We start from the raw sequence: 17,580 nt of genomic DNA, 5'->3' as shown, positions 1-17,580 counted from the left end.
CCCCCCCCCCCAATGTTGTTTTTTCGGATCATCTTCCCTTTGAATGTGCGCTCACCAAAAATGCAAAGTTATGGTTGTTCGCAGGCAATGATTGTAGATTTGTGTTGCTTAATGTTCTCCTTCCTGTTGGCAAAAAAAGAAAGTGTGCCTGAAGACTGGAGGCCTATTTTAGTCTGAGGCTTGTTTAAGAATTGAATGATTTGCCTTAAAGGGAAACTGGTTTGTTTTTCATTGTAGTTGCTGTAACACTTATCTGAAAGTAATTTGTGACTTTCACTTTTTTTGCTGCTCTGTATTTTGATTGTTTTTTTATAAAGAATATGGTCATCTGTATCGGGGAATTTTGGCATCTTAAAGCGGCAGTAAAGGGAGGGAAGATATGCCCCTTGGTGCTTTTAGGCCACTTTCTCACAGGCTGATGAGGAGATCGGTGCACAGATCCCCTCCTGATTGGAGCGGCATGGATTAGATGTCCCCGCTGTAACATCTGTCCTGTGTCTCCTCCAAAACTGGAATGACTGGACCCCATGTTGGTCTGTGGGGAATCGCATGTAAATTGTACCACCGTTGTGAAAGGGGCCCTAGCCGTAATGTTCTAGTATGCACCGCGTATTATGACACTTACCTGCCAGAGTGATCCCCTCCAGCTCTGCGCTCCTCCCTTCCCCGCATTTTGTTCCTTGTCCCGCTCTTTCAGAGTTCTGATTCTTTGGCCACTTGATTGGCTGGGCTTCCACGACAACTCCCGTGCAGGAGTTGCATCATCTCTGCACAAATCTTATTGAGCCTGTTGCGCAGGCAAGTCTTTAAAAAAAAAAAAATTCGCCCCATTCACACCTACTCAGAGGGTTGATTGCGCGTCACAGCGGCCATTCTGCGCACACCTAATATTTTTATCAATGAATGCTAGACATTCTCTGATTGGATGTGTGGTAGATTGTGACTGCATGGCACCACCCCTGGTCGATCAGAAAAAGCTTGGCGTTTATTGAGAGTAGTATTAGGCATTCTCTCTCTGTGTTGAGCTCCCTGTGTTTTCAGAGCAGAGGGGAATCTGCTTGGCACAGCACCATACAGACCCTGAAAGTATGTTGTAATGCACTGTAGTCACCCCTACTACTACTACAATGGTGGTGGTGTATTACGCACTACAATATACCTGGAGATCAGCTTTAATGATGGAGGTGAAGAGTTGGGGCACCTGAACAAGCCCACCCCACCCCCTATTCTGCAATAAGGAAGGAAGAAGGCTTAGGGGCCTGGCACCTCATGTAAGTTTTTCTGACATTTTTTGTTTGTTTTTTTAAATCTAAAAATTGAGAATTGGGTAAAGAGGTCTGAGGGGGCAACACTTGGGGTTGGGGGGCTCTCTGGAACGGACCTTTTATTTTATCGTGAGTGACCGGCTTCTTCAAACAGCAAAAGTACATGCTTGTTTTTGTCATTAGCTAGGGCACCTGAACTGGAAATATCATTGGCATAGTTGTGCGGTGTTGAACTTGCCCACAAAAATGTGTTGTGTTTTCGATATTTTGAAATGATCGTTTTTAATAGAAGAAACAGGCTGAGCCACTTCCTGTATGCAGCAGAAGGCTGGAGTGCATTCCTTTGGTGCCATGGTAAAAGATGCTTGAATACTTGATTCTGTGCCATGCAAGTGCCTCTGGCAAAGTTATGTACGGCTCCAGTGTCAGTCCAGACAAGTTATAACCGTCCGCTCTGGCACATTGTTGCCAGATATACATATGTTTTTAGAGATGGGTATATCGCACAAGTTTTATTGGTGTGATTTCTATCCTGTTTTTAAGCTAATTGTCAGTACAGCGTGTGGAAACTAGCACCCTGCATGTCTTATGTAGTCTTCTCAGATGAGACCAGTCCTTATCAGTTTGGTTTTAAAAACCTTTCTTTGTATAATGTTTAATTGCTTGACTGTCATACGAATGTTGTTGGTGACTTAGAACACGTATGGGGCTCAGGGCAGAGTAAAGCTGGCCATACACTGGTAGGTTTGTCAGAAGACTTAAGGAATGTTTAGTTTTCTAACAAAATTTGACTGGTATATGGCCAGTAGGGATGCAGTGATACCGATACTCGTACTCTGCCAAATGCTCCCGATGCTTATCCCGATACCGGAACTTCCGGTATCAGAAAGCCGGGCGGCGAGTCATTACACAACGCCTGACTCCCTTGATTTGCCGTGAAGTCGCTCCATGCTCCCACGTCACCAGGGAGCATGGAGCCAACTTCCTGGCCAATTAGGAAGCCGGGGAGCGGATAATGACTCGGCCACCTGGCTTCCTGATTGGCCGGGAAGCCAGCAAGTGACGGAGCATGGAGCCAGCTTGCTGGGCAACTTGCAATGACTCGCTGCTCGGCTTTCTGATTGGTCATGAAGCTGGCCCATCAGTAAGCCGGAGAGCGAGTCATTACCTGCCTCCTGATTGGCCAGAAAAGCCGACTTCATGCTTCCTGGTGACAGAGCATGGAGACTGCTTCCCGGGAAGACTGGCAGCGAGTCACTACACGCTTCCCAGCTTCTTTAATGGGACTTTCGGTATTGGTATTCAGTGTTGGTGCATCCCTTATGGCCAGTAAGTCCTTATTCACAAGACTGTAGCCTGGACTGGATTATGTGTAAAAGTGCCCATACACTGCACGATTCTCGTACGATAATCGTGCAGTGTATGGAAGGCGTGTGACCGTTTCTACTGTACGGTCGCACGTCTTCCGTCGAACAAGCAGGCTGGGAATCGTACGATTCCCGGCAAATTAGTGGCCGGCTTGTACGACAACTGCCGAACGGGCCGGTGTGCGCACGCGATCGCAAGTACGATCTGCCTGTCCAAGATGGGCAGATCGTACGTTTAAAAAAAAGTACTTTACAACCCTCGCAAGACAAAAATATGGCACCTTTAAAGTGACATTAAACCCTCAGATTTTTTAACATAAACCAATACTGTAATGTGCGCCCTACTGTAATCCATGGTTGTTCTCATGTCTTCTAATGCTGGGGGAGAACTTCCCTTTGCAGCTGAGTGCCTCTTCCTGTAGTGCTGGCTCAGGTTGTGAACCTTCACACAGACACCATGTATCCATTCCAGAGACAAGGCAGTCTGCTGCAAAACAGAAGTTCTGCCAGCATGAGAAGAGATACAGATTAAGACAGAGGAGCAGCAAAGAGAAGGGAAACAACCATGGATTACAGTAAGGCGAACATTACAGTATTGTTTTATGTTAAAAAATCTGAGGGTTTAATGTCACTAAGTGTCGGGTAGAAGACATGTCTAGAAAGAGAAGAAAAAATCCGTAGCTTGAGTTCTTTGGTCCATTACAACTTTCTGCTCCACCCCATTCCTAGATCGGACAGATCAGCTCCTTAGTATTGTGTTACTTTGTCATCCCCAATATAGAGTATAGCTATAGGCCTTGTTCTTTCCAGATTAGTGAATGTCGGCCTCTTTCTAGTCCTAGCTTGACAAATAGAAGTGCCTATAATGTTACAGAATGTTCGAGGATTAGAGAAACATTTCAGTTTTTGTTTTTGGAGAGCAAAAACAATATTGTAATATTGCAATTTACTAATTCTTAGGGTTTGTTCACACCATCTCCAAACCAGATCTGGATGCGTTTCTGCAACACTGTATATGCAGGTTTTTGCATTCTGGTGCCTTTTGTCTCCGTTGCATCTCAGTGCGTTCTGCTGCATTTGCAAGCATTTCGGACCAAAAAAAATGTACCTGCTGGTTTTTTTTTTTTAAAAGCTCTAGAACTGAACGCGGTGTGAACTACGAAAAAAAAAAAAATTGGAATCCATGGGGATGCGTTTTTGGACCAGACAAATTGTTCTGGCCTGCATTGGATCTGGAACAAGCCGTTAAAGACCCATTCACGCCATAGTGTTGCTTTAATTGCACGCTATTGCATAGCACACCTAGTGCGCGTTACTGTTCTCTAGGTATGTTGGAGACACACACAGCTCACTAGCGCACAATAGGGTGGCTCCATAGGACCCTGCAAGGGAAAGAAGTCACCCTAAGACAGGATATCAGGACCAGTGCTCAGGGGACCGGCTGATTCTGCAGGAAGATAAAACTTTTAAACCTCACGGAGCAGCATCCAATGTTAGTGATTTTTATTGAGCATTTGAAATCCTTTTGACTTTAATATCGCTTCAAGATTTGTATATAACTGAAGCCGTCTCAATGTCTGGAGTTACTGATCCTTGTGACATGATTTTTCATTCATACCGACCTCCGCCTACAAGTCTTTTCTGTTCTGTCTAGGAGCAGTTGGTGACGGTGGGGGTCACGGTGCCGGGAGCTGTTGGTGACGGTGTGGTCACGGTGCTGGGGTCTCTCTCCCAGCACTAGAGGTACACTTGTATATGGCAGCACAAAATAGGGCCACCTCTATGCTGCCATGTATAAGCTCACAGCTGATGGAAAGGGGTTGATGGTGCTCTCCATTTGAATTGCCCACTTTAAGAACCGGTTTAATTGAAGCACAGCTGTGTGTATGCTTTGTCTTGATCTTCCAGCTGTAGGCATAGTTCCTACACCGGAGCTGCTGTATGAAGAGTGATGCAGATAGAGCGAGGTTCATGGCTCCTTCCTCCTGCATCCAATAACTCATTTATGTCATCATTACAGCTGTACACGGGGCACACTCTATGCATAACCTAAAATACAGGGATTTTGTAGGCTTATTGATCCCTGTTGGTGCACGTGATTTATGTTTTATGACATGGGGTTTATATTTCCAGTTCGGACAGTGTTATTAAACTTTTGTGAAGGTTGACTCTGAAGATATAAAAGGAGACTGGGTTGGGTGCTTATTTAGCTACTCGGCACCATAAACTACAGTTGCCTAGAAAACGGTGATGTGCCCAGTGAAGTATAAGGGCCGTTTCACACCATAACATTGCAATAAAGACTCGGTATTTGTACTTTTAGTTTTTGCACACTCCAGGTGCAGTGGTACATTGTCATTTGAATGGCACCCCAGCGCACCTACCAGTCCTCAATACAGTGCGTTGCACAAGTTTTTTGTGCACCTCCTCCTGGGATATGTGTTGAGCTGCCTTTCAGTTGAATGGAAATGCATCAGCACACCTAGCGTGCTGTGCAATGGAATGTGCTAAAACGCACGGGTCTTTTAGAGCAGGGGTATTCCAACTTTACCGTGATGAACTGCAGATTATTATTGTACAGGATTTATATAGCGCCTACAGTCACAATATAAGGAAGACATTACAATCACAATACAGTGTCTGACTTTCCTGTGGAGGGATTTTGACTTTGTAGGACTTGGGCCTACTATAAAGTTCATGAAATTACAAAGGCAGCAATGTGAGTCATGAAAATGTGCGCACATATACATCATCACTGCACCTCAACATCGCCACAATAAATACTAATGACTTTCAAAGGTGGAAATGGGCTTGAAGGAACAACTGCCTGTGGTGCCCCACAGCAAAGGCGGCCTCCCTTTTGATTCTTCAGTCATTCTTCAGCTCAAGCTGTTGAAGTACCGGAATATGAACTTTGTTTTGCTGAATGGGGTAGAGCTCTTTTTGGTTTTCATTATGAAGACAGACTGGGGTAGCCATTCATAAGTTAACTGGATTTCTTTTCCTATACCCCCTGTGTTATGGGAGGGTGAATGCCAAATTTCCCATAGGGTCATAACAGTCAATGATTGGCTGCTGATCTCCTGCCTGTGATGACATTGATGTCACATTTTGAAGGAAATGGAGATAAGACAGATGGAGATCACTGTTGCTGAATCGGTGATTGGGGTCTTTGTCCTCTCCAAGTACTTGGGCCAACATAACATGCATAGGGACATGGCACTTGGCCCGTGTTCTGGAGAGTGGTTGTTATGCCAGCATGTCTGATCACATTTTAGGGTCTGTAGGCACTTTTAAGATTCTGCTTTAGATTGGCAATTCTTGGCCTAGACCCAATTACTTTATTGTTCGGTGATATAATTTTGAGCAGCATCTTTTAATTGCAATTGAGAGTCTGATTTACAATGGGGAAACCCCCACCCCATGTCTGACTAGTTGAAGTGAAGAAAGAGTTCCAGGTTTGATGAGACATTCAGAAGGCCAGGAAGACATATGTATATTCGGCATAAGTTTTCCTTTAAATAGGCCGGTACTTTGCATACTTATTGCTTGAAATAATTTCCTGCTATTGCCAATTAAAATTCTATTCACATGTAAGTAAATGTTTCCACTTATGATCTCATTCACTTTTCTAGTATAAATGGAATGATTAGTTTCTGGACTCTACCACTGTAGATGATCTATGAAAGCCCATCAGGATCTCATGCATGTGAGAGCAAACTGCTTGTACGCCAGATGGGGAAATGTGAACGCAACAAATGGATCGCATTAGGCAAACTGGGGAGTAAGAGGTGAAAATAGACCAGTCCAGTCTCCCCTCCCCACTTTGCTCTCCATCTTTGGATATATGTATCACCTGTTTGATTGTCATACCATGCTGATGTCTTATTCATGTTGTGTTTATTGTACCTGTATCCCCCTCTTTATTTCATGCGCTGTGCATTCTATAACCTACAGTACTGATGGTGGGAGGATATAATATTCTAATGGTGACGTCACATCCAGCTTTTGATATCTAAGCTTTGTAACATGGTATTAGGTGAGTGTGATTACCAACACAAGGCTGCAATGAGTGCTAGAGATTAGGGCCTTCTTTTTAGGTATTTCTTTGCGTTCTTGTTTATTGCCACCCACGAACCAATATGCATCGTCTTTATCGCCTAACCCTTGGCGCTAGTACCTGTAGCCCTGTGTTTTAGGAATGGATTGGCGAATGCATTTCTCTATATTGCCAGGGTGAGTCTGCTGTCAGTGTGTTTCTGAAGGATCCTTTGGCTTCAGTGTTGGTCATAAGAACCTTGTGCAAATAGTGCCTTGAGTGGATGCCCCTTGTTGGTCACGGCCTCTTGGTGACTTCTTAGATGCTAACACCACGGTAGTCAAATGGTTGGGAGTTAGGGGGTTCTAAACCAGGAACACTGCTCCTTCAGCCTGCTGAGTCTGGGATCCGGCCCTCTCCGTGAAGGAACGTCTAGTCAGTGTGGGGGGGACATCTGTTGGACTTTTTGGCCATCTGATCCCAGGAAATTCTAGGTATATGGGTTCAAAGCGTCATATCCAGGGGCTACAAACTAGAGTTTTTCAGTCTGTCTCCTCCACTTCATTCTTTTAAACATGCCATGCTCCCTGCAAAAGCATGCAGATCTCTTTGCTACTTTCCAACAGCTCCTCTCCCAGGAGGTCATAATCCCAGTTCCAATTGAGGAAAGATTGCGGGGATTCTACTCTTGTTCACTGTCCTCGAGGCGAAAGGATGCATTTGCCTGTTGAGAAGTTTTCTCGACAGGTTCTTTTGGGTTCAGAAATCAGCCTGGTCAGTCATCACCCCCTTTCAACATGGGAATCTCCTGGCCTCGATAGACATCAAGCACGCCTACGTGCACATCCCTCGGATTTTCCCCAAGGCGCTTCCCTGTTCCTACCTCAGCCTTGTTCTTGGGGTATCCACATAGTGGAATGTCAGGATGATCTGCTTCTGAAGGATCGGTTTCTCCAGGTCTTGTCAGCCAACATCCATCAGACCCTGTGCTGCTTTGGATGGATCCTCAATTTCCAGCAATCTGCTCTGGATCCACCTCATCAGTATCTGGGCCTGATCTTTGGATATGGCCCAATTCAGGGTCTTTCTTCCCCAAGGTGAACTTCTTCCCCTCTGCTAACGTGTTTGGTTCCTTCAGTGCAAGTCACCATTTGGTTTTTTTGCATGAGGGTTCTTGGTAGCTTCATTCCGGGCAATATTGTTCACACAGTTTCACTCACTGGATTGCCACATGCTCCGGACCAGCTTTGCAGAACTCTGATGTTGTTGAGTTCCAGCCTTGTGCTGAAGTCCGGGAAAACCCAATAGCATTGCAGCTTTCGGGCATGACTGCTCTCTTCCTGGACTGCATCCCCAGCAGGCTTTGATTACACGATTGCTGGGCATAATGTTTTTTTTCTGTGTTTGAGATGCCGGAAGGGAGTCTGGTGATTAGAATAGTGTCATTTTAGGGAAAAATAAAAAGACCAATCATGGGTTTTGATGCTGTTCATTATAATCTAATACAATGATTGCCACGGGTCCTCTTCATACTGGTTACAGATGTCTATTGTTGATGTGTTTTCCTGCACTGTACCACACCTGGAGTTGCATACTAAATGCGAGAGCTGCAGCGGTATAAGCCTGAGCTGTATAGACATGTTTACATCTGGTGCATGGAACCTTGAAGCAAATATCAGCAGGCAGATGCTACCTGCTTTAAAGAAGAACTCCGGGCGAATAAAATCTTAACCCTTGCTGGGTGGCTACTCCCGCCCAGCTAAGGGTAAGTGCCATTTTGTCTAGGGAACTAAAATAACGGAGTTCTACTTACCTGAACCACAATCCGCCAGGGGGGCTGGAGGGGAGAGCAGAACGGCCAGGAAGAGAAGAGGTGTGAGAAGGCGGTGAAAAGCTGAAGAGTACCAAACAGCTTGATGAGCTGGAAAAAGTGATCACAACACAGAACTGTAATACCACTTTTCACTGTCCAATCACAGGCTGAGGAAGGTCCAGGAGCACCTGGGCCCAGAATAAGTGGGTTGAATGATGCTGGCCTACTGCACTACAAACTAGAGTACTATTGCATAGCACACTGTACCTTTTTAATGCTCCCAGGTATGCATCTGTACACAATTTCACTGCTCCCAAGTATGAATCTGTACATATGCACCAAGCAAAGCCAGCCCTGAGAGCGTCAGCGTCCTGCACAACGCGATCATTAAAGCACACAAATTCAAACTCTGAAAAGGGTTTTATTTAAAAATGAGCTCCATCCTTATTTAAAATGCTTCATAACCTTAAAGGAGAACTATGGGGTCAGGGCTTTTCCCCATAGTTCTCCTAAGGGTAACTGGAGGACACAAACTAGTGTCCTCCCGTCACCCAAAGCTCAGTATACCGCGAGCTGTAGCTCGCGGTATACGGAGACCGCCGCAGCCGGGATGGATCACGACTTTACTGTCGAGATCCACCCAGCTGCGGGATTGACAGCTGGCTCTATCTAGAGGCAGAGCCAGCTTTACCCACCCCCTCCCCCATCCGTTCCGCCAGTCAGCGCTGGAGGATCGGACAGGGGTCACGGCTCTCTGCAGGGATAGATCGAGAAGTGAGCGAGGGGCGATATGTGTTCGGTCACTTCCCGATCTATTGAGCCGACATGCAACAGTTTCATTGTCACACGTCGGCTAGAACTATGAGGCTGAGTTATTTTCACTTGCCTCATAGTTCTCCTTTTTAAGCCTTAATTCAAGGTAAAAGGCCACATACACAGATGAAATACATAGTAGGGCTGTTTTACTTGCCAAATGATTTGAATTTGTCAATCCAGTCCTGAGAATGAAATGGCTTTTCCATACAGTACAACCCTTTTCTGTCAGGACAAAAGGCCTGATTGTGCTCTACTGCTGTTGGATGACCTTTCTTTATTCCCTTTCATTAAATATCACATCAGCGTACAGCTCTGCATGCTGATATGAAATAATCTCGCATTCATTAGTGAAACACATTCATATTTTACTTACAATGACTGTTTCCACTTCTTGGTAATTAGTGATGTAACCTGTGCCTCAGCGTTGCATCCTCGGAAGGTTACATCACAGAGCATTGCTGGGAAATCTCATCTGTATCTCGTGAGATCTCAGGGAAAAGTCATTTTCCTCCCCTGAGGTGATGGGCATGGTCACATGTTCCAGGAAGTATAGGGAGATGGATTAATCTGCCCATTAGTAAAAATGGCCACTGTGAGAAGAATGGGGAGGAAAGGAAAAATTAAGGTATGCAAGGAATAAAAATCCGGCAATTATCTATAAGATTCTATTTGTAGATTGTCATTACTAATATTTCTAAAGGTGTTTGTTTCAAAGATATTGTCCTTTCCCTAGCCTGTGACTGGACAGTTGAAGGAGAAGCAGCAGAATGAGTGCAATCTATCACTTTGCACTCTCCTCCTATATATCGCCACGCTCCTTGTTAGCACACAAGCACTACATCAAAACTGGATCTATGGGCTGCTTCTACCTCAAGTTTAAGCTCTGCTGCACAGGGCACTGTAAGCTGCTGCTGCCAGGTCAAATTCATGTAGTAATCAACTTTAATGTAAAAATATGCAATTTAATGATGTATCAATACAGCGCTGATTTGTTTTCTATCTTCCTGAAGTTAGGCTTTAGGTTCCATCAAAAGGTTTATTCCTGCTTTAGATCAGAACTATGACTAGAAACATTGAATCTTTGTATTGCCTCCTTTTAACAACGATCTCGTTTCTCTTTCAGGTCCAGCGTGAACTTTCTCTTCTTGAAGCATTATGTCCTCCATCTTGCCCTTCACGCCGCCGGTTGTGAAACGCCTCCTCGGCTGGAAGAAGTCCGCCAGTGGGGCTGGAGGGGGAGAGCAGAACGGCCAGGAAGAGAAGTGGTGCGAGAAGGCGGTTAAAAGCTTGGTGAAAAAGCTGAAGAAAACTGGACAGCTCGACGAGCTGGAAAAAGCGATCACCACACAGAACTGCAATACCAAATGTGTTACCATCCCAAGGTATGTCTGGAATCACTGCCCTGTCATTGGTCTACGAGGACAGGAAGGCAGTGTCATTGTATTGGAGTAGCCGATTAACATCCCTGGCGGTGTGTGGTACAGACCAGATATATTAACCTGAATGACATTACTAACATTCACTCATGTGACCGGGTGTTGTGCTCACCTTACCAATGTATGAGCTTTTATGTCAATGACAACATGCCCATCAAGGTGATGTTGTATTATGAGAGTTTTGAAATGTGTTTTTTGTGTAACTAGAGCCACAACTTAAAGTGAACCTGTCTCCATATATAACATACTAACATTGTCTAATTACCTGATAGATACCTGAAGGTGCCTGCACATACATGACAGACGTGCAAACCCAGGAGCAAGCTGTATGTAAATCTCACCTTCCCAACTAAGGCAGAAGTAAACCAATGACCAGGCTATGGGCCTTTAAAGTTTAATGCTTATTAAGAATATGTAAAGCCCTACTGAACTTTCAGTTTAAATCTGCTAATATATTCCAGTCACAAAAAACAAACGGGGCGTGAAATCTTAGTTTTTTTTTTCTTTAGAAGGTAACCACAGCCTGTTCCCTGATTGCAGAGAAGGACCCCTGCTCTCTGTAGAAGCACTGGTCTCTCTGCAGAGGTACAGCATGCTCCCCAGCTGAGTCACAACTAGGGCTCTCCATTCCGGGATCATACAATTTGCTGATTGTGGAGTTCTAGGTCTGACTCAGCAGAGGGCACCTCTGCAGAGGGACTGCACACCAGCCTGGTGCAATTGCTTTTTTTAGTTACTGACTTCTTCCTATTTGCTTCTTCTGGGGTTACGTGACCTGTTGCATCCATTGTATTGCCGGTTTCTGCCTCTTGGATCATGGTTCTTTTAGGACATTCGGAAGCAGCTGCAGATGGAGATCTTTTTTCCTAGTCTTTTAGAAAGACCATCACTTTCACACAGAACAAGGGTCCTTCTCTGCAGCAGCTGGCCCGGGACAGGATTTTCTAAGTGGCCCGTGAGTTCTTTCTGAAGAAAATGAACTGTAAGACTTTGCGCGCTTTTGGTTTTGATACCAGGAATGTATAAAGCTGATTTAATCTGAAACAAGCTCTTACTGACCTCTGTAGCTGCAGGCACTGTGGAGAAATCCATCCAAGGATTGCAACAGAGCTTTTGTAATGCCTAGTAATGTAAACAAACAGCTGGTGCAGTAACCTGCTGGGAAAGGACTGCAACCAGAATTCAGAGTCTCAGTTGCAAATGTGAGGATGAGTTACTCCACAGTGGCTGCAATTACAGAGGTCACTTTCATTTAAAGCATATTTTCTGCTCATTAAAATGTTAATACCTGAATGCCCATAGCCTGGCCAAAGGTTCACTTTAAGGGCTCTTGATGTGGCCAATCCCTTCCCTGGTATCTCACAATAGAAAGTGCCTGTTTGCTCTAGTATTGGCTATGTACAGTGGTTTGTGATGAATCCTTCACTCAACTTCCCTTGCAGCGTTAGGTTTTTTTTCATTTATTCCTCCAACAACACCACTATCATCCTGGAGTTTTCTTGTGTTTCCTTGTGTTACATTCCTACAATTGTGCCCATTTTCTCTCAGTTTTGATATGTGACTTTTTAAGTAAGGGACTGATGTGAAGTATTCTCTGTAAAATTCTACAGAAAAAAACACCAGTGCTGCCTAAAGCTGAACTCCAGGCAAACGGCTGAATGCACAGATCAAGTACATGTGTGGTAGCTGCTTTGCTTGCCAAAGGATTTGTATTTCTGTCCATCCAGTTTGGTGATATACAAAGATCTGGAACATAGAGTTGCCTTGTCTGGTAGCGCAGGAGACCTGATTTTTCTCTGCTGCAGTCCAGTAACACTTACAGGTCTTGTCCTTTCCCCACCCTGAGACTGGACAGTGAAAGGAGAAAAAACACGGATGAGGGAATCTCTAACTCTGCTTTCTCCTATGAGCATGCTTCTTTTTGGCACATGAGCACTGCTGCACAGAAGACTGGCTCCTTGTCTCTCCCACTCATAGTCTGTGCTCTGCTGAACAGCATATAGCAAGAGGTCACATATACCTCATGGATTAAAAACACATTTAGGGCCCAATGACATTAGTATGGTGTGTCAATGTACATGCGTTGCAGCATCCTATTCCAAATGAATGGGCTACCAATGCATCCTAACAACATTCTTAGAATTGCAGCACACTAATGTGCGTTGCAGCGTGCTACAGTGCAGGTGCGTCGCTTCAGTATGTTTGGGTGCTAGTTAAAAAGCAGTGTAAACCTGACCTCAGTGATGTATTGATGAATACAAAGCTGAATTGATGTGTGCGACCTTTATTTCTGCCTGGAGTTCAGCTTAATATGATCAAATAATTCGGGGGGAGAGGTTTGTGTTCTAAAATGGACGTATGAGCGGCCAGTATGAGGTACCCAAAACTGGGGAACGTATGAGCAGGCAGTATGAGGTACCCAAAACTGGGGAACTGGCTGATGATATGGAGTGACTGACAATCCACCAAAACATGGAAACTATTTCTGTACTAACAATCCTGTGACATCTCTGCGGACACCCCGCCCCCACCTTCTTCCTTCCAAGGTTTGGTCCTCACGCTGTTGGGGTTCTCATGTATTTTATGTCATGGTTGTATAAACCATAGAAAAGGGATGCACCGATACCAGTTTTTCGGTACCAGTCCCTCGTCCAGTTGGGCAGACACCGCTCTCCCGGATCTGCCCAAGGGTCGTGTCGCCATATCAGATTTGTTTGCCCGGCTTGACACTGATTGGCTGGCTTCCTGGCCAATCACCGTCGAGCCGGCCAAACAGCATGGAGCCAGCCCCCCAGCTCCATGTTCCCTCGCGGCACTGCTGTTCAGAGGAAATCTCCCTCTAACCAGAAGTTCCAGTATCAGGAAAGGTATTGAAGCATTTGGACGAGTACTCGCTATCGGCACCGATACTAGTATTGGCATCGGTGCATCCCTAGAAGAAAGCCTCCAGCAGTAGTGGGATCTGAGAATTGTCGGGTGGGGATAGTTTTCATGAAATAAGATATTCAACTAAGTGAATATCTGGTTAAGTTAGAGCCTGCCATGTTGAATTACTCGCCTTGCGCTATGGTGACCATACATATTTGTTTTTGGCACTTGAAACCAACTTTGGCAAAGGGATGGAACAGATCAAGGCAACTTGCTACCAGCTGTTAATCTATGTATAAGGCAGGGTAGGGTAGTAGGTAGGGGTGTTTGATTTCTGCAATTGATTAAGGGCCCAGTCACACCGCATCTATTTTGTTGCAATGCATTTTTCAAGGGATGCTAATGGAAGGGCAAAAAAAATAAATGGGTGTGTAAATGGGGTTAGTGCACATTGCTCCGTTCTATTGCATGGCGCTGAAAAAAAAAGTAGAACAAGCACTACTTCAGCGCAACGCATTGGATCCGGTATGAACGAACCCATTCACACACAATTTTGGGTGCCCTTCAGTTGGCATCCGTTGAAAAAAAGCATCGCAAAGCAACGGATTGGAAGGAAATCGGAAGGTAGAATTGACCCTCCATTGACTTGCAATTCTGATTTTGGTGTGAATGCACCCCAGCAGTTGGTTGCTGGCCAGCATTGGGAATCTGCTCTCCTGCTGTGTGTTAGGAGTAGTCTCACTTCCACCTACGGTTTTCCCATTTTAGTTTTTATTAGGGTCCAACTGATCAGAAGACGATTAATCGATTATTGAAAAAGTTGACAACTTTTTCAATAATCGATTATGTCGATTAGTTGTTGCAGCCCTATTAGGGAGTGTTGTAGTAGGAGAGGAGTGTTGTAGTAGTAGGAGAGAGGAGTGTTGTAGTAGTAGGACAGGAGTTCAACTCCATATGGGTGGTGGCAAGCTTGGAACTGTTGGTGAAGGTTTATAGAAAACGAAGAAGTCCACGGACTCTTTCGTCCATCCAGAGTTAACACACAAATTAACTACCTCCGGGCCGGCCGTAGTAAAAAAACGGCCGGTAAATTCATCTCAGTACAGCGTTGCATGACGGAATGAAAGTCAGTCAAAGTATCGCAGCGCTGAATACTGAAAAATGGCCTGGCCTGGCCAGGAAGGGGGTCTAAACACCTGGTCTTGAAGTGGTTAAAGGAGAACTATGAGATGAGTGCTTTTCACTCACCTCATAGTTCTAGCCGACCTGTGACAATGAGACTGTCACAGGTCGGCTCAGTAGATCGGGAAGTGAGCAAACGCATACCGGGTTCGCTCACCTCTCGATCCTGTCACGGCTCTCTGCCGTGACAGGGGGAGGGGCTGGATTCCCTTCTCCCCCCTCTGATCTGCCATCGCTGACTGGCGGAACGGATGGGGGAGGGGGCGGGTACAGCTGGCTCTGCCTATCTAGAGCCTGCTGTCACTCACGCAGCTGGGCGGATCCCGTCTAAGTCAGGATCCGCTGCTGCGTCTCAGTATACCGTGAGTTGTAGCTCGTGGTATACTGAGCTTAGGGTAACGGGAGGACGCTAGTTTGTGTCCTCCCGTTTACCCTAAGGAGAACTATGGGGAAAAACACTGACTCCATAGTTCTCCTTTTAAAGTCTTGTGCCACATGCAGTGAAATATCAACTTCGATTTGTCAGCGTCTACTCTTGGAGAGGCTGCATAAAAAAAGATTGCATTCCCTACTGTAATGTTCTCAAAAACTCCCGGAGTCCCAGCACCAGTCTAAGCTCCATTTCAAAGCAGTGAGCTGCATAAAGGACCAGTACTTTTTGCAGCAGTTCAACACTGTCCAGTTAGAGCTCCCCGGTCAGCAGAAAGTGAGCTTTGTGTGCTGGACTGCTGCAGAGAGACCACTGCTTACACACAGATCTCCAATTCAGATAGCCAAGTTCTTCTGAGCAATTTTAAATCAAACTTTCCTGACGACATCAGACCTGGGGCCACGGAGCATGTAAGTCAGGCTTTAAGGCCCTGTTCACATTGAGCGATTTACCGCGTGGTAATTCCCGCGATATCGCGGCAATTTACCGCGCGGTAATTCCCGCGATATCGCGGCAATTTACCGCGCGATATCGCTCTCCAATGCTTCTCAATGGGGCAAAGGGTCCTGCTGTCGCGGGTCATGTGTCGCTACAGCAGGACCCTTTTTGGAGCGGATTTAGCCGCGATTCAAGCTTGCTCAATGCAAGCATTTGCGCGATATCGCGCACACTGCAAATCGCGCGACAAATGTGTGATTTGCGACCCGCTCAATGTGAATGGGGCCTAAGGTTTTCCAGGCACCTTGTCCACCCAATTCCGTTCTCCCGCCCCATGCAATACAACTGTTTTAGCAGCCAACAGTGAGGCATTGCATTTCAGAGATCAAAAGTAAGGCAGAGTTTGAAGTTTGCAGATTTGGGAACCTTTAAGTGTTGTCAGAAGGAAGTGAAGGTATGTGCGGACACCTTCTGGTGCCCGTTCTTAAAGATTTGCATGAGGTTGCCTTTGTTTTCTTGGCTGCAGGTTATCTTTTAAGCATTTGCCTGTCTGTGGAATCTTATACTGGCCACACACCTCTAATGATACCGTATCCTATATGTAGATGTAGTGTGCGGGGTCTACATGATTGGTTATTTATCGAGGCCCTCGCACTACATTGTTCATAAATTTAAAGGAGGTTGTAGAATGAGATTGTAATGTCACTTGGCAGTCCTATTGATCGGACGTTCATATTCCCGGCATGGAATTGCTTTTTTTTTTTTTATGGCTTTAACATAGTTTAGGCAGCGCTGCTTAAAAAGCTTTTATAACCAAAGCGTGCTCTTCATGGACTAAAATAAGCTAGATATGTACTGACGAAACTGATAAAACAAGCTGACCTGCTTCCCTGAGGGGTCATTCGAAGTTAAATTGTAATTGGTGTTATTTCCTTGGTCAACACATCGGGTGTCTCCCCCCCGCTGTTGTCCCGCTGATCCCGGGCTCCGCTGTGCCCGGTGCGAGCCCGGGATCAGCATGTCGCCTGTGACACATGAAGTGGTTGTGAGCTTGGATGGTTTCTAAAATCACACTTTACTCCCCCCGCCCCCGTCCATCCATACATCATGGGGACTTTGCGTAACTTTGGGTTTCATTTCTTATTTCTTATTTGTCATGATGATGATGATTACTACTATTGTATATCCGTGTCACCGCTGATTAGTTATAGGTACTTGATCTTTTGTGAATGGCTTTGGTGGTTTTTTTTTTTTTTCCCTTTTGGATATATATTGTAAAGTATATTTCACAGCTATATTTTTCCCGGTTCTTTTTAGACATGTGTCAGAGTTTTTTTTTTTTTTTTCCTTTTTTGTTAATATAGCTCTCTGCAAACTGACTTTTTGTGAACTAAATCCAGTGGAACAGAGGAACTGATTAAATGAATGTTTGAGATGAATTGCTGCATTTATGGTTAGTCAAGTGGTGGAGTTAGTATTGTAGAGGAAGGGTTCTGGTTGTGCAGGTTGCAATGTAATACTTTCTAAGGTGATTTTTGTAGGGATGCACCAATACCGATACTAGTATTTGGCGAGTACTTGTACTCGCCCAAATGCTCTGATACTTATCCTACCAGAACTTCTGGTCAGAGGGAAATTTTACTCTGACAGTCAGTGCTGCGAGGGAACAGGGAGCCAGATTCCCAGCCAATCGGGAAGCTGGGCTGTGGGAAGGGACTTGCCGCTCGGCTTCCTGATTCGCTGGGAAGCCGGCTTCCTGATTGGCTGGGGAGCCGGCTTCCCAGCCAATCAGCATGGAGGCAGTTTCCTGGGCATTCAAGAATCCAGCAAAGTCTGGGATACATGTCGGGGGTGTCATGTTGGTCAGGTGGGGGCATCGCGTTTTTTTTTTTTTTTATAACCCAAGCAAACTAATAGGGAACTGTT

The 17,580-nt window shown here is 45.3% G+C and overlaps 1 protein-coding gene across 2 annotated transcripts in view; it reads left to right on the top strand.

The window, feature by feature from the left end:
• The window catches only part of SMAD2 (SMAD family member 2), a 60,083-nt gene that overhangs the window by 12,287 nt on the left and 30,216 nt on the right, over positions 1–17,580 (top strand). For both annotated transcript variants that reach the window (XM_018555730.1, XM_018555729.1), the window contains exon 2: positions 10,424–10,682. In XM_018555730.1, coding sequence (XP_018411232.1) covers positions 10,456–10,682 — 227 coding nt within the window. In that variant the 5' untranslated portion in view covers positions 10,424–10,455. The remainder of the gene's footprint in view (positions 1–10,423; positions 10,683–17,580) is intronic.

The sequence above is a fragment of the Nanorana parkeri genome, unplaced genomic scaffold, assembly GCF_000935625.1.
Source record: "Nanorana parkeri isolate BGI_ZX_2015 unplaced genomic scaffold, ASM93562v1 scaffold210, whole genome shotgun sequence".
Lineage (NCBI taxonomy): Eukaryota > Metazoa > Chordata > Amphibia > Anura > Dicroglossidae > Nanorana > Nanorana parkeri.
This window is presented reverse-complemented; position numbering and strand designations above follow the sequence as displayed.